The sequence below is a fragment of the Gorilla gorilla genome, chromosome 7 (assembly GCF_029281585.2).
Source record: "Gorilla gorilla gorilla isolate KB3781 chromosome 7, NHGRI_mGorGor1-v2.1_pri, whole genome shotgun sequence".
NCBI classification, from domain to species: Eukaryota; Metazoa; Chordata; class Mammalia; order Primates; family Hominidae; genus Gorilla; species Gorilla gorilla.
In genome coordinates this window covers 73108472-73134539 of record NC_073231.2, presented here as the reverse complement: position 1 = coordinate 73134539, position 26068 = coordinate 73108472, and the positions used below count along the sequence as shown (strand labels likewise).

General features: G+C 43.3%; 1 protein-coding gene across 13 annotated transcripts in view; it reads left to right on the top strand.

Moving 5' to 3' along the window:
- The window catches only part of SPIDR (scaffold protein involved in DNA repair), a 476432-nt gene that overhangs the window by 426611 nt on the left and 23753 nt on the right, over nucleotides 1-26068 (top strand). For 11 of the 13 annotated variants that reach the window (XM_031013651.3, XM_063709293.1, XM_063709294.1 and 8 more), the window contains 3 exons: nucleotides 18186-18273; nucleotides 19504-19647; nucleotides 19739-19798. In XM_031013651.3, coding sequence (XP_030869511.3) covers nucleotides 18186-18273; nucleotides 19504-19647; nucleotides 19739-19798 — 292 coding nt within the window. Of the gene's footprint in view, nucleotides 1-18185; nucleotides 18274-19503; nucleotides 19648-19738; nucleotides 19799-24753; nucleotides 25492-26068 lie in introns of those variants that run through there. The other 2 variants (XR_010134994.1, XM_063709297.1) reach the window with 2 other exon arrangements.

Here is a 26068-nt window from a genome sequence, read left to right as displayed (position 1 = left end):
CGTCCAAAGTGAACTAAAAGGAGCATGCTACAACATGGAAGGACCTCAAAAACATGATGCTAAGTCCAAAAAAAAAAAAAAACCAGACACAAAAGGTCTCATGCCTTGTGACTCCCGTATTGTGAAATGTCCAGACCAGGCAAATCTATGGAGACAGCAGATGGGCTGCCAGGGCCTGAGAGGAGAGGAAGTGGGAGTGACCGCTAATGGGGTTGGGGTCTACTTTGGGATATGGAAATATTCTGCAATTTAATAGAGGTAGTGTGTGCACAACATTCTGAATGTACTAAATACCACTGAATTGCATACTTTAAAATGACTAATTTTATGAGGTTTTAATTTCCTTTAGTTATTTTCTTAGCATAATTTTATGTTATATTAATTTTACCTCAAGTTTAAAAAAGAAAACTGAATGTCTAGAAAGTGCTTATGCTATTATGAAAATAACTACAAATATTTCATAAGTTCAGTTGGAAAAGAATAGTTTCTCAATGGAACTTCTGGGCATAATTCCACATTTATCAAAAAGGTATAACATAAGGAATAGGGGCTCAAAAAGGAAATGCCAGTTATTAACCTTGGCCAGTAAGGGTATTTTGGGGAAATAAGAACATGGATTTGTTTATTAAAATGGGCACCCCTCTAAACCAGCCATCACTTCTATCTTTCAGTGGAAGATCTCTTATCCTTAAGATAAGAAACCTGATTTTATATCTACTGTATGTAATCTACTTTCACTATCAATGAGAGTGAAAATCAAGAGTGATTAAAGCATGCAAAGGGAAGACAAGGGACTGTGATCAGGCTTGGAACACCCATCTGTTTGATCACAGGAAGGAGGATGAATGAGAACCACAAACCGTCTGAGAGATTCTGTTTGAACTGTGTAGGCTAAGCATTAACAATTCCCAGCATTCCTGCCCTGAGTACCTACCCTTCTACTACTGAAGCTAAAACTATTTAAAACTTTTAGACTATATTTACCACTACTCAACAAAAATAAGCTCACATTATTGTCAATTAGATAAAAGTTCTGCTTTGACTACAGTCTTCTGTATGTTGCTATGGCTTCACTTATTCTTTCAGCAAACAGCACCTTAGCATGGGCTTGTGAAGTCATAGCTCCTGCCCTCAAGGCATTTACACTCCAGAGAGCAGCAGGTTAATAACAGTTTTGCTGTAGTGGGTGAACATCCCCCTCATCTTCTTTGTTCAGCAGGGGAGGAGCCCTTTGGCTGGGACTCATAGGTTCTAGTTTCTAGGCAGAGGCCCGTGGGAAAGCACTCAGAGTAAAATGACCTTACCCTCTACCCATAAACTTATTTTCCCAGTACAAGTTGAGCATCCCTTTTCTGAAATGCTTAGGACTAGGAGTGTTTCAAATTTCTGATTTTTATGAATTTTGAAATATGTGCATTATACTTACTGGTTGAGCATCCCTAATGGGAAAATATGAAATCCAAAATACTCCAAAGAGCATTTCCTTTGAGTGTCACATCAGTGCCCAAAAGGTTTTGAATTTCAGATTAGGGATACTCAACTTTGGTCAGACCTCATCTTTTGACCAAAAATAGGCTGTTGTTCAGGGCCAAGTGTTATTTTTGTATCTTCTGTAGCAGTTAGCACAGTGTTCAATAAAAACCCAATTTGGCCGGGCATGGTGGCTCACACCTGTAATTCCAGCACTTTGGGTGGCTGAGGCGGGTGGATCACGAGGTCAGGAGATCGAGACCATCCTGGGTAACATGATGAAACCCCGTCTATACTAAAAATACAAAAAATTAGCTGGGCATAGAGGCACGTGCCTGTACTCCCAGCTACTCGGTAGGCTGAGGCAGGGAGAATTACTTGAACCCAGGAAGCAGAGGTTGCAGTGAGCCAAGATCACACCACTGCACTCCAACCTGGGTGACAGAGCAAGACTCTGTCTCAAAAAAAAAAAAAAAAAAAAAAACCCTGATTAATAAATGATGAAATCTGAACCTAACAAACTGTTAAAATTTTTTCTTGGCTATAAAAACAAATTTTTTAGAAGTGTCCTCAAAAGTGACTTTATTCTTCCTCCCTCACTCCACTACCTACTCCCACATAACCAAGGAACACAGTATAACCAAGTTAGCTCTGAATTATTTGACTGTGAGGGCCAAGCTTACTCAAGGGGACTTGCTGGTTAAAACAACAACAACAACAAAAACTTCTAGGAGCATCCTGATCACTGAGGGGAGACAGCTGTGATTCAGCACTGATTCACAGCTCTGGCTTTAGAATCCATATGTCTTGGTTAATACATTGGTTCTTAAATTTGCTGGTTGATTGGTACTAATCCCATCCTTAGTTATCAACAAGGATAAATCTACTTCCAAAAGTTGTTAGGAGGATTTAATGAGATCACATTCATAGAAGTACCTTGTGCAATGTAAACCACCATGTAAGAAGTTGCTTTTCCCTTCTTCCTCAGACTTTCTCTTTCTACTTAATTGAAAAAGTAGAAATCCAGCTAGCACTGACCCAAGACTTTGTTGTCTTGTTTTTACAAACAAAATGGGTAGAGGAAAGAAATCAGAAGTAATTTAGAAAAATGATACAGTTTGAAAGTGTTCCGTGTTTTTCCCAAGGAAGAATATAAATCATCCAGTTGGACATTGCTAGGCATTGTCAATTACCCAATAATGGGAAGGAATGGAAATGAAGCCAGTGGGATTTGTACAGAGAGATCTAGTTAAAACAGGGATAAAAGAAACCAAATGGGCCGGGCGCCCATTACACCTGTAATCCCAGCGCTTTGAGAGGCTGAGGCAGGTGGATCACCTGAGGTCAGAAGTCCGAGACCAGCCTGGCCAACATGGTGAAACCCTGTCTCTACTGAAAATATAGCTGGGCGTGGTGGCAGATGCCTGTAATCCCAGCTATTTGGGAGGCTGAGGCAGGAGAATCGCTTGAACCCTGGAGGCAGAGGTTGCAGTGAGCCAATCATGCCATTGCACTCCAGCCTGGGCAACAAGAGTAAAACTCCGTCTCAAAAAACAAACAAACAAACAACAAATGGAAGATCAGCTGATATGACAGCATAAAAACAAATACCACTTATCCCTCCAGGTTAGTAGTTTAACTAGCTAATTTACCTTGCAGCACAGTAAGTCTAGAATTCAGTAAATGGGCAGGGTTTTGTTTTATTCTTTTTTTAATCATTTCTTCTCTTAAAAATATTTCCCCACCCTACCCCTCACTGTCCTTCTTACCACAGAAATCATAATTATCTACCAGTAGGAGGTCAGTGGTTTTATTTATTTATTTTTATTTATTTTTTTTTTTTTGAGACAGTCTCGCTCTGTCGCCCAGGCTGGAGTGCATTGGCAGAGATCAGTGGTTTTAAGAGTTTCAGTTTTTGTTTTTCTTTCTTTTTTTTTAATCTCTGCTCACTGCAACCTCCACCTCCCAGGTTCAAGCGATTCTCCTGCCTCAACCTCCCTAATAGCTGGGACTACAGGTGCACACCACCACGCCCAGCTAATTTTTGTATTTTTAGTAGAGACGGGGTTTCACCATGTTGCCAGTATGGTCTCAATCTCTTGACCTCATGATTTGCCCACCTCGGCCTCCCAAAGTGCTGGGATTACAGGTGTGAGCCACTGTACCTGGCCCTGTTTTTCTTTAATAGAAATCTGTTCAGGCACGATGGCTCATACCTGTAATCCCAGCACTTTGGGAGGCCAAGGCAAGAGGATCACTTGGGTGCAGGAGTTCAAGACCAGCCTAGGCAACATCTCGAGACCTGTCTATACACAAGGAAAGGGAGGGAGGGAAGGAAGGAAGCAAGGAGGAGAGAGAAGGGAAGGGGAAGGGGAAGCTTATAAAACAAATTGTGTGAAGTTGTTTGTTCTGGAAGGTGGATGAGTTGGGCCACCATGGCTCCCCACCCAGCTCCTTAGGAGTCCAGCAGCATAGTCTGAAAGCATCTGTTGTGGATTAATTGCTCATATAAACATTTCACATATTCCATAGTTCTTCTTTCTTCCTCTCGGGTTAATAGCTTGCAGCAGTAGTTGCTATCATGGGGACACTGGGTAGCAGTATGATTCAGAAGCAGAATAGAAATGTTCCTGTATTAATCTCAAATAAAAAATCCAAATATTTACTTTAAATATGCTATTATTAGCTGAATTCTCAAAATTGGAAAATCTTACAGATTTGAATTTTGGAAAAAATACATAAATCTTTATAATTTGCCAAGAAAATCTCTCTGTTAATATGGGATGCTGAAAGTGGAAAGAAAAGAAAGCTTGGGTGTCACTAGAGTCACTCTATTTTTTCATTTTACCTTCAAACTAGCTAATAAATTAGATCATGGTATTTATTTTTTAGATAAGACCCTGAAGTTCACTGACATTAAGTAATTTGGATCCCTGTATGTGAGCTGGGTCTTAAGACAGGTGCACCAAATTCCAAAGTCTGATTTTCGGTACTACAGCTGACATTTAATTACTTCCAGTTTTAGGGGAATTCATTTCTATAAATTTCTCATTTGTTTTATAGTTATAACCCCTGGCCCTCAAAATAAAAATCTGATTATTTCTTGTCAGTGATGTTGATATTAATTTAGATTCTTGGTATTTCCCACTGTTTTTGTTAAACAACAGCAATGAACTATCTATAGTAGGATTGTCTTGAGTAACTGGGAGTATTAAATCCATAGTAAATAATTACACTGCCTGCTTTTGGTTTAGTTAGGGTTCTTTTTTTTTTTTCAAAGTTTACTTAGATACTTATTAACAAAAATAATTAGCTTTTAAAAAAGGTTAGTGCAAAAGTAATTGCAGTTTTTACCATTACTTTTAATATCATTACTTTTAGTAGTTTTCATTACTGTTAAATAAAAGCAAGATAATTTACTTCTCTTTCTCAAGCCACCAACAACGGAGTGGGTTGTGATGAAGCCATTGAACCTGGACCATACATTTGTAAAAGGCCTCAGATTAGGACTTTCAGTATGATCCATAAATGTGATAATAATATAGCCACTGCTTTTGTTGGTTGTTGCTGTTAACAGAATTAACATAAATTATAACAACAATTTAATAATCTCTCTTTTACCTTTTACCCACTGGATATTTACCCCGGTAAGTAATCTTTCACATCTTTCTCCACGAATGTAGACATATCTATAAACAAAAAGATATGGTTTGCGTTTTTCACTTAATTTCACCAGGATGTCCCTCTCCTGATAGACATTCAGGTTGTTTCTGGTGTTTACCACTTCAAAGCAGTGCTGCAACACACTTCCTTGTATATCTCTGTCTGTATCTCCTTTATGTATTGAGCTTATATTTTAACCTTCTTTACTGTGAAATATAACAAGCATATGAAAGAGGGCATAATTGTAGATTGTAACAAATAATAAGTGAATAAATAAAGCTCACTCATTAAGCCACCACTGTAATTCAATAAACATGGTGGGTATCCAGAAGCCACCTGCTGCCTCTACCCTGATCCTAAAGATCTTCACACTTCTGAGAGTGTTTCCATGTTTTTCTTTACAGTTATACTACTTTTTGTACATCTTTAGAAATATATTTAGGCTGGGCACAGTGGCTCACGCCTGTAATTCCAGCACTTCGGGAGGCCAAGACAGAAGGATCACTTGAGGCCGGGAGTTCGAGACCAGCCTGGGCAACATAGTGAGGCCTTAGCTCTACAAAAAGTAAAAAATTAGCCGAGTGTGGTGGTGCACATTTGTAGTCCTAGCTACTTGGGAGGCTGAGATGGGAGAATCACTGGGTGACAGATTGAGACCTGGCTGTCAAAAAAAAAAGTGTGCGTGTGTGTGCGTGTGTATAGGTTTACCTGTTTTTGAACTTTATGGAAACAGCATCATGCTTGCGCATTCTTTGTGTTTTGCTTTTTATTTTATTTTATTTTTTTTTTTTTTTTGAGACGGAGTCTCTCTCTGTTGCCCAGGCTGGAGTGCAGTGGTGCAGTCTTGGCTCACTGCAAGCTCTGCCTCCTGGGTTCACACCATTCTTCTGCCTTAGTCTCCCTAGTAGCTGGGACTACAGGCGCCCGCCACCATGCCCGGCTAAGTTTTTGTATGTTCAGTAGAGACGGGATTTTACTGTGTTAGTCAGGATGGTCTCGATCTCCTGACCTCGTGATCCGCCCACCCCGGCCTCCCAAAGTGCTGGGATTACAGGCGTGAGCCACCACGCCCGGCCGTGTTTTGCTTTTTTTGCTCACTAGAGATGCTGCGGCCCCAGCTGCACACAAAAGGACCCTGGTGTGGGGGACCCTTACAAAAGAGGACGGAAACAACATAGTTTTAAACCAATAAACCTTGTAAGTTTCTTTTGTCTATTGCAGGTAGCTCCAGTTTATTCGTTTTCATTCCATTTTATGCATTTACCACAGTCTCTTTGTTCATGCAGTTGTTCTAGGCATTTCCGACCACTGCTGGCAGCGGCAGGAGCCCTTGCTGTGTATCCCCTAGGGCACAGGTGTGCACATCGTGGGGGTGGGGTGTTCCTCACCTTCAATGGATAGTGCTAAACTGTCTTCCAGGAGCGGAGTTCAGCCTCCATTTCTGTTAGCATAGTAGAGCTCCTGCTGCTCTGCTGTTTTTCCATTATTTGGTACACTTAGGTGTCTTTTTCATTATCTTTTTTCTGGCCTGCATTTTTTTCAACCTGGTAGATCTGTAGTGGAATTCACTGTGGTTTAAATTCCAGTTCCTGATTACCGCTGAGGCTGAGAGCCTTTTGCTGTGTATTTCCATTTGTGTTTCCACTTTGATGAAGTGCTGTTCAAGTCTTTTGTTTATTTTTCTTTTGGGGTGTTGAGCTTTGTATATTCTGAGTAGTAGTCCTTCATTGGTTGTATATAATTTATGTGTTGTAGGTGGCTTGTCTTTTTATCGGCAGAAGTACCAATTTTTGGAGGGGGGGCGGATAGCGTTCCCAAAGTGGGACTGCCTGGCCAGAGTATGTAACTGGACTTGTTTTCATGACCCCCAGGCAGGGCCGCAGGAAGCATCAAGTGTTTTTGAAATGGCTTCTGGACCCATAGCTCTCCCGGGTTGGTTGGCTTACCTTTAACCAGAACACTCCCAGCAGAGGCTATGGGTCTGTGTCTCCTTCAGGTAAAATGAGATTAACTTGAGTACCAAGGGAAACAGTGAAGTGTAAAAGTCAAGAGCTACCGTTTATCGCAGGCCAATTAGGTCCGTTTTGTGTGATCTTCAAAATAAGTCTCAGAAGCAGATATTATTTTACCCACTTCACAGATGAGGAGCTTGAAGCTCATCAGGAATAAAGATTTTACTCTATGCCATACAACTGGAAAGTAGGAAAGTGGGGTTAAAGCTCACTTTCACATGGCTCCCAAGCAAATTCTGCATCCATTCTGGCAGCTTGAAGCATAGCCTAGCTTCATGGTACTGGGTACCTTGCAGGGGAGGCATGGGTAGAACGGAGTCCACACCAGATGTCTGACTGTGACATAAGCCACAGCCCCTTCTCGTCTGCAACTCTCCGTGACTGGGGGTGGCATGGGAGCTCTGATGAGGCACACTCCAATGCCGGTGTCCCACCCCTCCCCAAGGCCAGCCGTGGCACAGTGCAGGCTGCTTACTGATTAGGTTGAAGCCTGGTCGCTTGATAAAGGGTATTTTGTTGTTTTCCTCTTCAGTATTTGGCACGTCAGTGTAAATTATTTTAATAGGACACACAGTTTCAGTCTTTGAAACATTATATGAGGGGAGGCTACTTGATGTGTGAATTCAAGATAATAAGATGAATTGTAAGGAGACAAGCATTTTTGTTAAGTATCAGAGCACACTTATAATATTTGGTTAAAAAAAAAACTTACACGTGTCTATAAGAGATATGGGCTGACAGATTTTGTGTGGAAGTGTGGGTTTTTCCACCTCCACGCTGGTGAGCGAGTGGATCATGTGAGGCTTTTGGAATAATAAGTACCACCAGGACAGAAGAGAGAACTGTTTGCAGAGTTACAGATAGCAACATGTTTCAGGAGCTCTTCATTTCCTGTGAAGTTGAGAGAGTGTGTGGGGGGTGGTGAGGGGTGCGCGTGCACGTGCGCCTGTGTGTGTAATTTCCCAATGAAGTAGAACAGAAGTGTGTAAAGAACATTTTTTTTACAAAGTTACTAAATTATACTACTTGATAATTTTATGTCCCCAATCTTGAGTCAAGAGTTGATTAGGAGGATTTTTTCTTTATATATATTATTATATTATTTTTATATAATTTATATACATATATTATTTTTAATGCCCTGTCTTTAACAAAAGACATTTTTAAATAAAACTAGCAGGCCGGGCACGGTGGCTCACGCCTGGAATCCCAGCACTTGCGGAGGCTGAGGTGGGCACATCACTTGAGGCCAAAAGTTCAAGACCAGCCTTGCCAACATGGAGAAACTCCATCTCTACTAAAAATACAAAAATTAACCAGGCATGGTGGCATGCGCCTGTAGTTGCAGCTGCTTTGGACACTGAGGCAGGACAATCACTTGAACCCAGGAGGCGGAGGTTGCAGTGAGCCAAGATCGCACTATTGCACTCCAGCCTGGGTGACAAGGCGAGACTCCATCTCAAAAAATAAATAAAACTAGCAGATGTCCTGTAAAATGTGAGACATTCCAGAGTTACAAGTTTATCTTATATAATTATATAAATTTAAGCAGAGATTCAAAGGAATAGTGCAAAGGGCTTAATTTCAGATGTGTGTTTTAATTTCCTTCTTTCAGTTTCTCCAACTAGCTACAATCTGAAAAATATCTTGCTGGCTGGGTGCAGTGGCTCATGCCTGTAATCCCAGCACTTTTGGAGGCCGAGGAGAGCAGATTGCTTGAGGTCAGGAGTTTGAGTCCATCCTGAGCAACATGGCAAAACCCCATCTCTACTAAAAATACAAAAATTAGCCCTGCATGGTGGTGCACGCCTGTAATCCCAGCTACTGGGAGCCTGAAACATGAGAATCACTTAAACCTAGGAGGCGGAGGTTGTGGTGAGCCAAGATTGCGCCAGTGCACTTCAGCTTGGGCAACAGAGCAAGACTCCGTCTCAAAAAAAAAAAAAAAAAAAAAGAGAGAGGAAAGAAAAAGAAAAATATCTTCCTGAAATTCAGTGAACTTGCTTTGGAAATGTTTCGTAAGTTCCCACATCTATACGGTATTCATAGGCTATTCTTAGCGGAGATCAATCTCTGGAGTCAGAATGCCTGATCAGTTCCCTTCCTGGCTGTCCCACCACGGTGGTTGAAGGGCTGCTCCAGGACACACCAGAAGTATTACTGAAATACTGCTTTATGGTGTGCATTTTACTGTTCTGCAATATCTTATGTCATAGAAGAGGGTTTAAGTATGAAATTCACATGGCCACAGTTTTATATAGATGTGGAAACCCAAGGAAGTATTTTTCTTTGTATTCTAAGCCATGTTCTCTTGTGCTGCCACAAACCCTTGGCCCAGCACAGGTACTGTCTCTGTCTTCTGAAGAGCCACAGTGCAGGGCTGTCCTGTCTGGTGCTCAAGACCCGCTCCTGTGGCTTAGCAGGACCAACGGGCACACTGGGGGTTACATGGAACTAGTATTCCGCTAGCTTGACTTAGGAAAAGGAAGCGCAACCACTCCAAAAGTAGAGTGCTGAAGCCACTGGGCTCGCTCCCAACCCTGTGCTGCTCCTGGTCTCTGTGTCAGCTTTCCAGTGAAGATAGCAGCACTACTCTTTTATTGCAGAAGTCCCCAGTTTTTCATTTCCTGGAAGCTTTGAGATTAGTTTTGAATGGGGGCTTTGAGGACAGGGAAGAAAGATAATGTTCGTAGCAAAATCATTAAGCAGAGTTGAAGAAAGTATAGCAATGGATGTATTTCGGGTCAGGTTTAGTGGTCTCCTGATTAGAGGCCCCTGTCTTAAGTTAATGACACTTTTTAAGTAATAGCTTGACTGAGATGTAATTTACGTACTAAAAATTTACCCTTTTTAAAGTGTACGAATCATTGGTTTTTATTTTACTCACAAAGTTGTGCAACCAGCACCCTAATTCTGGCACATTTTCATCACCTCAGAAAGAAACCTTGTACCTTCAGCAGGAGCTCCGCACTTTCTCTCCCCCGGCAGCCACTCCTCTGCTTTCCGTCTCTGTGGATTTGCCCGTTCTGGACGTTTCCTGTCAGTGGAACCATACAGATGTGACCTTTGGTGTCTTTCACTTTAGCAGAATGTTTCTAAGGTCCATCCATGATGTAACATGTATCAGAATTTCCTTTTTTTTTTTTTTTTTTTTCTTTGAGACTGAGTTTCTTGCTTGTTGCCCAGGCTGGAGTGCAATGGTGCGATCTTGGCTCACTGCAGCCTCTGCCTCCTGGGTTCAAGCGATTCTCCTGCCTCAGCCTCCAGAGTAGCTGGGATTACAGGTGCATGCCACCACACCCAGCTAATTCGAACTCCTGACCTCCGGTGACCGACCTGCCTCATCCTCCCAAAGTGCTGGGATTACAGGTGTGAGCCGCCACACCCGGCCAGAATTTCATTCTTTTTATGGCTGAATAATATTTCATGACATAGATACATCAAATTTATTTATCCATTCAACAGTTGATGGACATTTGGGTTGTTTCTACTTTCTGGGTACCTTGAATAATCCTGCTGCAAACATTCATATGCAAGTTTCTGTGTGGATGTCAGTTCTCAGTTCTCTTGGATAGACAGCAAGGAGATGAATGGCTGGATTGCTGCCACGAAGCTTTCCAGAGCGATGGCCTCATTTTACCATCCCACCAGCCTAATGGTACATTTTAATCACTGCTAATCTAATCTTGTTAGAGTCTTAAGGTTTCCATGGCTCCTACCAGTTTGTTCATGATCTCTTGGGCTATTTGTTGCTGTCTGCCTAGCAGAACAAATCTTGTTGGAGGAAATCCATTTCAGTATCAAGGCAAAAGTTTAATTCACTCAAGTATTGTTTTTTGTGTGTATAAGGGTGACATAAAAGTAGATAAGCTATCTTCTGGAAGGCATTATTTTTACTCCTTAATTATATACCTAAACTGTGTCACCAACTAGCCTAGAGTTTAGTATTAAATGAATGAAATGAACAAGTGAATTTAGGTTAAAGAAATGTATCAGAAGCCATGGGTTTCTTACAGAAGAAATCAGGGCTCATGAAAAATTCTCATACTGAAGCGTTGAGGGACACTTGTGATATGTGACAGGTGCCGGCATTGCTGAAATGCCATGTGTCCTTACTGTGCAGTACTGGCCGGTGGGATTGAAGAGTCCTGCCGGCCCTGCTAGCTAGTATGCCAGATCCATGGCCTCGTGCCATGCCAGCGTTATGCGCCTCCCAGGCACCAGTCTGTCATCTAGGCACTGGGATTCCACAGAGAACAGACACATAGAGCCTGCCCTCAGGAGGTTCACATTCTCATGAGGACACAAAACAGGCAGCACTAACTAAGCCAGAGGATCTCGGTGGTGACCAGCCCCGGAACACAGGGTGAGGTGGGGCAGAGGCGCCTCAGAGTGGCATCAGGGGTGACCTCTGTGCCTCTTCTCACCTATGTCCTTGTACAGAACCCAACAGTGATTCTTACAGGAATTGCCTCTTCAAGACTGCTCGGCCTTTGCTGTTCTCTTTGGCACTGATGTGACATTCATGCAGTGGGAGCCACAGCAGCGCTAAGAGCCCTTCTCAGAGGTGGTCCTCCAGGGTGGGAGTGTGGGAGCCTGGCCCTAGCCCCAGGAGCCACATGAAGAGCTCCTTTCCGATCCAGAGAGACTTCCTCAGTCTCCACAGGTCTTTCTCAACACTGCAGGTTGGCCTGCTCCTAAAACTACTATTTTTATGTCGAGTGTGGAGCCACAGGAAAGAATGGAGTTATAGGAAGTGTTACATTATTTATAAATAACCCACATGCATTGACCTAATTTTACAATGAATGGGAAGTTACCTTTGCAACTCAAAATAGGATTCCTATCTAAGTTTATTGGACACTATTAATAATGATTCAGCAACAAATAGGAAATTGTTTCTTAGACTGCACTGAAATTATATCTTAAAATACAGCCTACCAGATATGTCTGAAGTCTGTTGTCTCTGGCATGTAGAGACCCTGCTGTGTGGGGGAAGATGTGTAGTGTGTGGCCAGCAGTGGGCAGGAAAGGGAGACAGACTGAGAGAGGGGAGACAATCTAAAGAACATGACCATGTAAAAGATAAGCGGGGAGGAAAGAAAAAAATAAAAATGAATGAGGACTGGCCAGGCATGATGGCTCACACCTGTAATCCTAGCACTTTGGGAGGCCAAGGCAGGAGGATCACTTGAGGCCAAACATTGGAGACCAGTCTGGGAAACATAGTGAAACCCCATCTGTACGAAAAATTTTAAAAATTAGCCAGGAATGGTGGTGCACACCTGTAGTCCCAGCTACTTGGGAGGCTAAGGCCAGAGGATTGCTTGAGCCTAGGAGGTCACACCACTGCACTCCAGCCTGGGTGACAGAGCAAGACTCTATCTCCAAAAAATATATATATTTGGGGTGTGTGTATGAGTGTAATATAAAAAATGAGGGCCCAAAGAGGTTTTTTTAAAAAAAAATATGAGTTAATCAGTATTCACCTTATTAGAAATTAAAACTGAAAAAGATTTAACACATTAATTTACCTAAAAGCATCTATAATCAACCTATTAGATGACAACCTAAATAACATTTTTTATGAAAAATATTTCCTAAAACACAAAAACATATTTAGCAATGAGAGTCGCATTGCCCTGTGTTTTGCAGGTCTCTTCACTGGTTGAACAGGAGATGATGGATTATCATCTGTGCTCTGCCTTCAGTCTGTTGTAATATCACACATCATGGGCCTCTAGAAAACACCACTGTACACTCAGGAGAGAATGGAAGTGAGGAAGAAAAATAAAGGCTTGGCAGAAAACAGTTTTGGCCTTGTAGGCTGCCTGAAAGGCTCTCGGAACCTCCAGCGACCCCCAGACCCCACTTTAAGAATGACTGGTCTAAAGTATTCCACTATCCAAATGAACTCTCTTGGAGAGGTATGAGTCCTACAACAGTAACAGGTACAGAGAAATTAGCAGCAACATGACAAATTTTAAGAACATTTTATACCCAGGATACATGCTTGGTTAAAAAAAAATGATTCCAAGCTCTCTGAGGGTGAGTCCATCCTGGGCCAGGTGCTTCCTTGTTGTCTTCCCGTTTTCTGTTGTCCACAGCACCATTGTGGCTTAAATCTCCTAGAGCAAATTCCACTCTATCCACACCCAAAAGAAAGTGGTTCAGGCAGTTTTAAATTGCCCTGTGAAGATTTGAGAGTTAGTTGGATGAGACAATATCAGATGGAAAAAATAAGCCCTGAAATAACTAAGAGAATAGGCAAGCAAGCTGGTAATATCAGCTAATGTTCCGGTGTGCAAAGAAGACTTTTCATGTTTACTTTCTTCCAGTGGACTGGAGAGTGGAAATCTTGGTTGCCCTTACTTTGAATGGTTGGTTTTCCAAATGACATTTGTCATCTACCAATCAAGATAAATAACACCAGCTATAATGAGGCCAGAGGAGGTAGATCATTTGCTACACCAAAATATCCATAAAATGTGTGTAAAAATATGTAAATTTAGCATTGTTTCAATGGCAGTGAGGTGGGAACCCTGCTTCCTTCATTTATTGTATATTTCTGAGACTCCTCTTGGGCGTGGTGCCACTCCCACTCTCTTCTTGGTCCACAGCTGATTTCTATTGCCCCAGGACTTGCCCCATCCTCACTTCTGAGCTCATGAGTGATGCTGGGGCTGCCTTTTTAGGAATTCAGGAAATGGAGGTACCCAGTTAAAGTTATCTGCACCTGTGTAGCTTACTCATTTCCATGCACCTTTCTTGTCACGATGGGAAACCTCAGCTCTAGTTTACTAAGGAGAAACATCTGTCCTTTGACATCACTTCCGACTCTTGAACTGAATTTGTAATTTTTTTCTGAAGATGGTCTCAACTTGATTCTCTTCCTTTGTGATTTGTTTTCTACTTAGATTTTGACAGCTTCCAAAATATGTTACCAACAACAAAATTCAGACAAGAAAATTGGTTTTTTTTCATTCTAAGAAGTTAACTTTGCTCCATATAAATATCTCCATTTGTTTATTCCTAACCCTTTATAATGTTTAGAGTATTTTTCTCTCTCTCAAGGATCTGGTAATTACTAAAACAGCAAATTTGGAAATGTTTTTAAAATTAAAGTTAATGGCTCTGTCTTTGTAAATATTTCTTTACAAATAGATTGGAAATGTTCAGGTGCAATTCTGCTTTGCACCAGAGAGCACTTTGTAACACAAAAAGTCTTCAGTCAGCCAAGCTCACCTGTCAGCCTGCAGAAGGCACTTATCACAGATGGCTGGTTGTTTCTAGCGCCCCATGCTGCCACGCTCTCATAGAAAGGTGTCTGCTTCAGCACCCACACCTAGCACTGGAGACTTTGGAACTGTCTTTCCTCCTCAAACAGAGGCACATGTCAGCGAGGGATAGCAGCAGCACTAGGAATTAGAGAATCACAGAATCCTACAAGGGAGGAAGATGAAGCTGAGAAAGATTCAGAATCTCTGCCGTGGAAGGTGGACAGTGTCCTTTCTGTCCCCAAGTCTGCGGCCAGCTTTCCTCTGAGCAAATGCACATCACCTGCAGCATCATGGGGTTGGAGTGTGCAGGCTCAGCCCTGGAGGACGTGAGTTGGCAGGACCTCCTTCCGCGTGGCCCTCATCTCCAGTACAGCCCAGTCTCAGTCTCTCCATGGGGCCCTCATGAGATGTAAGTGATGTGGTGCCCCCATCCTTACTCTATCTCTCTTGAGGGGTGTCTCCAAGGGCTTTTTTATAAGTGAGAACATGTTCTCAGAAAGTGCCTCTTACATTTCATTGACTCGTGACATGTCGGGGTGGCCTTCCTTTAAAGAGTGTGGAAGACTTGAAAACAGTCGTAGGGTTGGCCTCAGTGAGCCATGATTGCTCCACTCCAGCCTGGATGACAGAGCGAGAGACTCTGTTAAAAAAAAAAGAGAAAGAAAAAAGATAAAAACAACACTTATATTTATTTTTATGGTAAATATAATTTTCATTGTGGTAAAATAACATACTATAAAATTTACAATTTTAACCATTTTAAGTATAACTTGGTAGATACAATTTTAACATGTGTATAGATCTTGATATCTTTCCACTTAAAAAATACACTGGTTACTATAATAAAAACATAGCACTGAAAGTCTTTCAGCTTCCTGAGCGTGACTTTAGGAAAGCGCGTGTGGGCTCCTGCCAGGCCTCCTGCCTCCCTCCTCCCGCCTCCAGGAGCAGCTGCGTGTTCTGCAGCCTGTGCTGCAGGTGGGTCTGCCACAGCCCCCAAGTGAGTGCACAGAGGAGGCTCCCAGGCTGTCCCTGTTCCCTGCCTATGCCATGTGCCATGCTGTCTCCTTTCTTCTCCGCGTGTCCTGCACCACCCCCCAGCCCTTTTCTTGCCGCTCTTCAAATACAGCTGGTTTTTAGAGGTCAGATGAACCGTGACTGAGTGTGATGGGAAACGTGGCTCTCCCTTCACTGATGGGTAGCTGACTTGACCTCCCCCCATGCTCTCTGGCAGTCTTGTGGGAGCTGCTGGGTGAGCTGCTGACTGCTGCAGAGCCTGCCAGACTAGGGACCTGGTGAGTAGGACAGCTGGCCCTGCTTCTCTCCTTGTCTGCTCCACAAACTTTTGTTGTCACAGATTAATGACCTGAATTTGTCTGCAGACTCATTTTATGCAATCTATAAATTAAGGTATACCCCATGAAATTTATTCCAACATAATTAAGTTATCAAATCATAAGCATAATGAATTAATCTGTATGTCCCTTTTTTCTCTAATTAAACTTTATATTTTAAACTTTTTAAATAAAAATGTTTATTAATTTTTGAAAAGACAGACTAATGGTAGCCACTCCCCTGTCAGACTGTTTGTTGCTTAAACATATTTTTAAAGGATCACTTTTTTAAAAGAATGTTTCCTGTGTAACAAAATGAATAGTAAAGAATGAATTGCAGTGAGAGGAACAATACACTTTTTAACTATGCCAAAAGTGAGCTTCTACACCAAGTCTATGCCCAGCAGAGGGGGGAGTCATTTAAATGAATGTGTCAGCTGCCCCCAGACGACTCTGCTTCACAAGGCAACAGTGGCCATCCAAACCATTATCTATTTTTAAAAATAGTTTTTAAAAACAGTGGAGAAGCTGATTTTTTATGAGACTAAGCATTTTATTTAACTCATAGCCATTCTTCAGCTAAGCATTGTGCATTAAATAAATGTATAATATGTCTAAACTTTTGTAATTAGCTGGTAGCATCCTCTAAATAAAAGTGATTAAATTCAAATAGAACTTTCCTATGGCTGTGTGCTTCTAGAACAGCATTTGTCAGAATTCCAAGGGAACACTAGTTTCTCAGGACATTATTAGTAATGACACCAAAAAGGGTTTCATGGTTATAAATGGGAGAAGCTTTAGTTTAAAACAATATGTCACAGGTGCCTTTTACACAGGGCTCTCTAGGCCCTCTGCCATGTCCAGTCCCACTGTAGCATGTGAGGGTCCTGCCAGCCGCAGATGTGCCACACAGCAACAATGGCCGACAGGGAGTTCTGTTCTCATGGGTTACACTTCACAGAACACTTTTTGGGAAACTCCAAATTTTTAGGGAAATTGATAAGCACTCTGTCACTGTCTGGAAAGGGTTGTTTATTTTTCTGTACTGTATAAAGAAATTTTTTTTACACTCATCTTTTATCATGCTCTTAATTTTACTCTGTTTCTTCACAAAGTAACACTAGGATTAAAATCCTGTCTTCAACTGGGCAGATTTTTGAGCAAAAAACAGCATAAAAGTTTATGGCTTTAGCAATGACAATACTGATAACTATAGTAACATCAAGTGGCTAATGTGTTGGACACTCACTCTGAGCATAGAAACCTTAGTAGGTGCTGCACATACGTTCTTTACTTCCTTTACTCCTTGCAGTAATGCCAGCAGCATCCCCCAGTTTCCCAGAAGGGCTGACACAAGGTCCAAGCATTTTCTCAAGGTCTCACAGTGTATAAAAGGCAGAGCTTAAGCAAGATGAGTTTCTTGACTCCAGGGGCCCTGCTGTTCCCCATCTCTGTTAACAAGGGGCTCAGGTAAAGGTTAGAGCCAGGTCTCGGAAGTGCAGTCAGATCTAAGGTGAGAACCATACAACTGAAATCATAACTGTTTGTCCTTTTGTGTCCCTCTATATATTTTACTTCAGATAACTTTTTTTTTTTGAGACGGAGTTTGGCTCTTGTCACCCAGCTGGAGTGCAATGACGTGATCTCAGCTCACTGCAACCTCCGCCTCCCGGGTTCAAGCGATTTTCCTGCCTCAACCTCCCGAGTAGCTGGGATTACAGGCATCCGCCATCATGCCCGGCTAATTTTTGTATTTTTAGTGGAGACAGGGTTTCACCATGTTGGCCAGGCTGGTCCTGAACTGCTGACCTCAGGTGATCCATCCGCCTCAGCCTCCCAAAGTGCTGGGATTATAGGCATGAGCCACCGCACCCAGCCCAGATAACTTTTCTTACATAAGTAATACATATCTGTTTGGGGAAAATATACAAAATACCCAGTCCACAGGAAGAAAGTAAATATCACCTCCAAACTCTACTCAGATAACCACTAAAAACATTCTTATAGGCTTCAATCTTTTCCTTTGGCTTAGTATATATAGATGCATGCATAGATACACATACATACACACACACAGAGAGAGTGAGAGAGAGTTAATTTGTTGCCTGCTTTTTTCTTAGCAGGGTATCACAAACATGTTTCCATGTCCATAAGTATTTTCTTTGTAACCATTTCAGTGACCGTATACTATTTCACTGTGTGGATGGATCCTAATTTAGTGAGCAAGTTCCTGTTGTGCAGTTGGTTTCCCACAGTGTCTGTCCATCTGTCTGTGTGCCTTCTTCCCACTCTGAATCGCCACACATCTCGAATTGTAGTTCCATGGCCTTAGGCATTAGAGTATGTTAAGCATTCTACCAGCTCACTGGCCAAGTACTCAGTAAGGGATGTCTGATGATGAATACCTTTGACTTTTCTTGTTCCAGGACAGCGGGGATTTTCAGTTTGATTGACACCCTATGGCCCCCAGCGATACCTCTGAAAACACCTGGCCGCGACCAGCCCTGTAAAGAGGTAAGCCCGGCACTGGAAAAACTTCCCCAGTCGCAGACTACTCCATGCCAGGTGCCAAGCCAGGCGTCATCACTGTCACCCACATGGTCTGTGTCCCCTGCTCCAGTGGAAACAAGGAGCCCCCGTGCAGTCAGTTCCTTTGTAGTGATGCATGAATATGAGCCAGGATTGGGATTCAGGTGCCTGGAGACCAAGCCCTGGCTGCCTTCCCTACTGTGCTGCACAGCATTTTCTTGAAGTTAACTTACGATGAATGCTTAAACCACAACCCTCACATACTGTTGGAACAGTTGGGGTCTCAGCCTTGTACTAAAGTAAACATATAGAATTTTTCCCATGAACTTCTAGTCACTCATAGAACCAACACTCAGTTACCAATTGGAGCAGGAACTCAATACAATCCATAGACATTCGTACAACGTCCTGGGTAGCCAGGAACTTCCATTGTCCTGCTTGTTCATGATAGTGTCTCAGAAGCAGCAAAATGGATGGAAAGTGTTCCCTCCTCTCCCTCCTGAGCCTTTTCCAGCAGGCTAGCCAGCTGCTGCTTTGGGCCAGAGGTCCCAAAACAAAACTGGGGCTGTCTTCCTTAGGTTGTGGCTGACTTCTTAGTAGTGCTAAGTCTGTGACCCTGAACTGTGCCAAACAGCATAGTAGTTGTCAAAACACACGGTGGCTCATGCCTGTAATCCCAGCACTTGGGAGGCCGAGGCAGGCAGATCACCTGAGGTCGGGAGTTCAAGACCAGCCTGACCAACATGGAGAAACCCCGTCTCTACTAAAAATACAAAGTTAGCTGGGCATTGTGGCTCATGGCTGTAATGCCAGCTACTCGGGAGGCTGAGGCAGGAGAATCACTTGAACCCATGAGGCAGAGGTTGTAGTGAGCCGAGATCACGCCATTGCACTCCAGCCAACGAGAGTGCAACTCTGTCTCAAAAAAAAGCCATTTCTAGATTACTTAAGAGGAAGTAATTTCTAGATGATATTTTCAGTATACCCCGAAAGATTTCTAAAATGAAACCTTGAATTAATAGGTTCATAAGTATGGAAGTTCTTATACTTGGTCCCAGAAGTAAACAATGCAATCCATTCCTTGTATAGCATTCCAGAGAGAGGATGCACCTGTAAGCAAATATGTATATATTAAAGAGGAGATTTTAATAATATCTCCTCTTTTTGAGTCTTTTAACAATACATTCACCTTCTACCTTTGTCTCATTTAAACAGATAAAAACTCATCTGCCTCCTCCAGCCTTGTGTTACATCCTCACAGCTCATACAAATCTGGGACAAATTGATATAATTGACAAAGACCCCATTTATAAGCTTTACCAGCCTCCAGTTACCCGCTGCTTAAGAGACATTCTCCAGGTAATGTCGTTGTTTCTAACAAGTTTTTTAGAGATTGGCCATGTCTGTGTGCTTCGTGTAATGCTGCCAACCTTTTCTAATTCCTTTCCAGATGAATGATCTTGGTACCCGTTGCAGTTTCTATGCCACGGTGATATACCAAAAACCACAGGTAATAATCTCTCTCAATCTCTCAGCCTTTCTCTCTCTCTCTCTCTCTCACACACACACACACACACACACACACACACACACACACACACACACACGGTGTTAGAGGTTTATTAAAGGGTAATCTCCTTTGGAAATTAATGCATTGCCAAAACAGAAAAGTGTTTTTAAAGTCCAGTTAAGCATGCCCCATATACTGAAGTGGCAGTAAATCCATTCCTTTTACAGATGCAGACTACCAGCCACTGTGCTAAGCACTGGGGTGTAAGACACCCAGGTACAACCCTGTCCCCAAAGCTTCTCAGCCCAGTAATGTTCATTCTTTCCTGACACTTAGGCAGGTTGAAGAAAGGAAAGAGATGGAGAAACCTCATTTATGTGGTGGAAGTGGGAATCTCAGGATCGAGCTCAGCTACTTCTGGGAACTTTTAGAGCCTTCAAAACTGAAAGCCCCCCCATCCCACCTCCATGGTCCCTATGAGGCCTTGGGCAGTTCTAGGGAGCAGTGGCCTAGAGGAGCTTGCTATCAATCAACAAGGAGTAGAGGAGGGAAGGAGACCTGCTTGCCAGTTTGAATGCGTGGACTACATTCTGCTAGAAACCTCTGCCAGCCCTTACCTTATGGAGGAATATCCATGTAGATCTAATCACCCAAGAGGGATTGAGAACATCCTGTTTGTCAAACTCTTGTCCACTCATGGGCAATGTGCACTGGGTGCATCTGCCATGGTGCAGGAGAGAGTGAGTGCCCCACACGTTGCCTCCTTGAGGGTGTGTATGAGTGGAGCAAACCAGGCCCCAGATGCCTGCACTCACCTGGGCTGTCGGTGGATCACCAGCTACCAGCCAGGCCAGAATACTCAGGAATTGCCCAGCAAGGAGTCTCAAGGGAGGGCAGGAGGCTGGCACCTTGGCCAGCAACCTCGGCCAGGTGCCCCAGTGCACCATGAGTCGGGGGACAGTGGTGGGGGTGGCACCAGGGGCTGTCTCTCTAATCATACTATGCCTGGTTATCAAGATCTGACACTCACACCCCTCACTTTTCTTTTTGTTGCTGAAGTATGCTAAAGCACACCCAGACCTCATGCCATTTCACCCCGACATGCTTGTTGCGAATCTCTTCAAAGCATTCATGGTTGCATACAACCCAATTCAGCTGCCTGGTTTTGGAGCCTTTCTCTTCCGCTTAAGTTATCCAGAGTTATTTTCTGTTGTACATTTATTTTGAACAAATTCTTTGCATTTCTCTGATCATTCTTAGACAGTGGAAGAATAAGAGAGTGACTAAAAGAATATGTTTCATAACTTCTAGTCAAGTTCTTGATGAATTGCATATATACGAGTATCATTAAATCAGTGTTATCACAAGCATGTTAAATCAACTTCTCTTCCATCTGCATCAGGGGTAGTGGGCAGACTGTTTCTGTAAAGAGCCAGATAGTCAATATTTTAGGCTTCTTGGGTTGTATGGTTTTCATAGCAACTACTCAGCTCCACGTTGCAGTGCAAAAGCAGCCATGTTGTCATTCACAAATGAATGAGCGGGGCTGTGTTTCAGAAACCTTTATTTACAGACACCAAAATTTGAATTTAACTTAATTTTTACTTGTCACAAAATATTCTTACGGTTTTTTAACCATTTAAAAATGTAAGAACCTTGAATAAACATAAAAACCATACTTAGCTTACAGGCCACACATAAGCAGGGGGCAGGCTGGATTAGCCCACAGGCCATGGTTTGCTGACGTTCTTCAGGTGCTGAGCATGGCTGGAGGACACAGGAACTCTGACGCAGAAAGAAAAACAACCCGAGTGTCTCCTGGTGTCCCGTAGGTTGTACTGAATGCGCAGTGCGGTGTGTGTCAGGGAGAGGAGACGGGGAGGGCCATCTGTTGACGGCCACCGAGTAGGATGCAAGCTTGTTACCTGAGGATGCCATAGGTGCTGCGCAAGAACACAGCGCTGATACATATGATCATCATATGAAAGTACTTTAAGGCTTTATCTCAATTTAATTTTTACATTTCAGATGTAAGGAGTGTGCTTTAGGTGATATGCTAGTAACTGTCAATTGCGTTTCCTTTCCTTCTCTGCAGAAAGTGTGTGTGTGTTTCTGCAGCTTAACCTGTGGATTAGCTAGTGCTTGCCAGCGCATAGAGTCTTGTCCACAGAAAGGAAATCAGAGGGCTGAGTTGTGAATATAAATGAACCACATTTAGCTCTTTATTTTTGATTATCAATACTTCACCACCTTTAATTCTGTCAGAGATTTTTCAGATTTTCAAACCATTCTCATGTACATATCATTTTATCTCAGCAGCAATAGTGTCACTGTTCCTAATTCCAAGTGGAGAAGACCAAGGCTAGGCCTGGTTATCTGCTATCTCTGATACACACAACCAAACCCTGGTGGAGCCTGGTGTGGGTTTCCTGACTCTTACTCAGCCCAGTGTCCCCTGGTGCTTCCTGGCTCCACGGTCCCTCAGTTACCTGGTGCCCTGGGGGTGGGGCAGGGACGCAACACACCCCCACCCCCAACCACATGCTGAGTGAGCTTGTGCAGGTACTTCACCGCGTTGTCTCATGTCCTTGTCTGTCAAATGGGTGTAACATTCTCTCACCATATTGGATTGTTCTAGGATGAATTTAGGAGTTTTGAAATACCCTTTTTCCTTTGTTTTCTCTTCATCTGTTCCCCTTTTCATCATTTGACAGCTGATCAGTGCCTCTCATGAAGAAATGGAGAATGATTGGCATGAGTCCCTCAGTGGTGCTCCCTGTGAGCACCCCAGTGTCCGGCTCAGGAGATAGGAGGATAGGGCTCCCAGCAAGGACGAGGCAGGGCACGTGCTATGTCCCATACTTTCCAAGCCTGAGGAGACCTAAGACTGACTTCACACTCCTCTGCCCACCTTGAGAAGGGTCAGTGTGTGTAGGGATGCCCCTGGCATCTGGCACATTCCTGCTCTTCTGGGTCATGGGCCAGGCGGTGGCTCTCTGTGCAGGTGCCTTTCACCCATAGGGAGAATGCTGTCCTCAGAGCAGCCACGTGGCAGTTGCAGCTAACACTCCTGCCCATGGCCCTCTGGCTGAGACCGAGGTTGAAAGTAAAGAAAGCAGGTGTCAAAATGCTTGCACCAAAGCCAGTTGGAGGGGAACTCGGGGGCAGAGAAAGACCAAGAGTGAAGCAGGTCATCCACCTTGCCCTGTGAAGGGGTCCTCCCTCAGGGAGGTAGAGAAGATAATGTTAATCCCCACCTATCCAAGAAACAGGCTCCCACCAGTGCAAGTGCAGCTTTCAGTGAGCATGGCTTCCAGTGGGCATGTGTGCCTAGGAATCAGTAGTCCTATAGCCACAAAACAGTCAAAGACCTGGAACCCAATGGAACAGGTTCCATGATCCACTGAAATTCTGTCTGTCTCCTATAGTCTGCTTTTGTGTGTAAAAGAATCACCAGAAACCAGCTGTCTCAAGAAGGAATAGAAATAAGCTGACTCCTGGGGCCAGTCCGTAGTTAAGCCAGTGGCCTGCATCCTTGGCAGTGAGGGTTGACTTTCAGAATGGCACCATGAGTCATTGCTGGAACTCCAGTCACAAAAACAGACCCAGACTAGGCGTGGTGGCTCACGCCTGTCATCCTAGCACTTTGGGAGGCTGAGGCTAGAGGATCTCTTGAGGCCAGGAGTTCCAGACCAACCTGGTCAACAAAGCACAACCCCGTCTCTACAAAAAAATTAAAAATTAGCCAGGCATGGTGCTGCATGCCTATCATCTCAGCTACTTGGGAGGCTGACATGGGAGGATCCCTTGAGCCCAGGAGGTTGCTGCAGTGAGCTGTGATTGCACCACTGCACTCCAGCCTGGGTGACAGAGTGAGACCCTGTCTCAAAAAAAAAAGCAGATTCAGTTGTATTTCCGTTACACTAATGACTAAGTCATGAAGGTGAAAAAGATAGTTTTCATATTTAACTTTTATTTTGTAATAATTATAGTTTCACAGTAGATTGCAAAGAAATACACCGGGGTGTCTGGTGCACCCCTCCACCCCCATGTCAATATCCCACACCCACAGTAACCACAGTAAAAACCAAAACCAGCTGGGCGCAGTGGCTCACACCTGTAATCCCAGAACTTTGGGAGGCCAAGGCGGGTGGATCACGAGGTCAGGAGATTGAGACCATCCTGGCTAACATGGTGAAACCCTGTCTCTACTAAAAATACAAAAAAATTAGCCAGGCGTGGTGGCAGGCGCCTGTAGTCCCAGCTACTTGGGAGGCTGGGGCAGGAGAATGGTGTGAACCTGGAGGCGGAGCTTACAGTGAGCCAAGACCACGCCACTGCACTCCAGCCTGGGCGACAGAGTGAGACTCCGTCTCAACAACAACAACAAAAAAAACAAGCAACTGACACAGGAGCAATCCATGGAGCACATTCAGGTTTCAGCAGCCATGCGTGCACTCTGTGTGTTTGTGTGTGTATGTGTGCGTGCACTTCTGTGCAGTTTTGTCACATGTACAGCCTTGCATCACTGTCACTGCAGTCAGAATCCTCTGCTGTGCCATCACCACCGATTCCTGTGTTCACCTTTATAGCCACGTCGATCCTTTTTTCATCCCTAGCGCTGGCAACCACTCACATGTTCTCTGTCATTATAATTATGTTGTCTTATGGTTGTTACATGAATAGAACCATGCAGTATTTATCTGTATTAGTTTCCTACTAGGATTACCATATAAAGTTCCAAAAACTAGATAGCTTAAAACAATAGAAATGTATTCTCTCACACTTCCGGAGGCCAGAAGTCTGAAATCTTAGCAGTGGCCAGTCGCAGTGCCTCACACCTTTAATCTCAACACTTTGGGAGGCTGAGGCAGGAGGATCACTTGAGGCCAGGAGCCCAAGACCACCTTGGCCAACATAGTGAGGCTCCGTCTCTATTTAAATTTTGTTTTTAGGCCCAGTGCTGTGGCTCACACCTGCAATACCAGCACTTTGGGAGGCCGAGGCAGGTACATCATCTGAGGTCAGGAATTGGAGATCAGCCTGTCAAACATGGTAAAACCCCATCTCTACTAAAACTACAAAAAATTAGCTGGGTATGGTGGTGCACGCCTGTAGTCCCAGCTACTCGGGAGGCTGAGGCAGGAGAATCGCTTGAACCTGGCAGGCAGAGGTTGAGTGAGCCAAGATCGCTCCATTGCACTCCAGCCTGGGTGACAGAGTGAGACTCTGTCTCAAAAAAAAAAAAATTCATTAAAGAAATATAAGGTGTCGGCCAACAGTATTATCTAGAGATTCATCCAAAGGACTAATAATGTTGAACATCTTTTCATGTGTTTACTTGCTATCCATATGTCCTCTTTGGTAAAATCCCTGTTTACATCTTTTGCCTATTGTCTAATTGGATTGCTTGTTTGTTGGTTTATTGTTGAGTCTTTAAAATTATTTCTATTTTTTAAATACAAAACCTTTGTCAGATACAGGATTTGCAAACATTTTCTCAGGATCTCTAAATTCTATTTTCATCCTTTTAATGATTTTTCTTAACATAGTAGAAGTTTTTAATTTTGATGCAGTCAGATTTACCAGATTTTTCTCTTACAGATCACAGTTTTGTTGTCAAGTCTAAGAGAAGTCAAGTCTCTTTGCCTAGTCATAGGTCCCAAAGTTATTCTTTTGTGTTCTTTTCCAGAAGATTTAATTTTACACTTTACCTTCCAAGTCCATGATGCATTTGGAGTTGGGTTTTGTATAAGGTATGTGGTTTAGGTCAAGGTTAATTTTTTCACCTTTGGATATCCATTCATTCCAGCACCATTTGTTGATATATCATCCTTCCTCCATTAAATTGCTGTTGCACTTTTGTCAAAAATTAATTGGGCATATTTGTGTGGGAGAGATCTATTTTTTCCTGATAAATTTGCATTGGTAATATTTTTGCCTTATTACTAGCATTATAGGTGTCTATATCATCTATGCTTAAATACTTTTCCTGGGCCAGACACGGTGGCTTAACGCCTGTAATCCCAGCACTTTGGGAGGCCGAGGCAGGTGGATCAGCTGAGGTCAGGAGTTTGAGACCAGCCTGGCCAATGTGGTGAAACCCTGTCTCTACAAAAATACAAAAATTAGCCGGGCATGATGGCAGGTGCCTGTAATCCCAGCTACCCGGGAGTCTGAGGCTGGAGAATCACTTGAACCTCGGAGGCAGAAGTTGCAGTGAGCCGAAATTGTGCCACTACACTCCAGCCTGGGCGACAGAGCGAGACT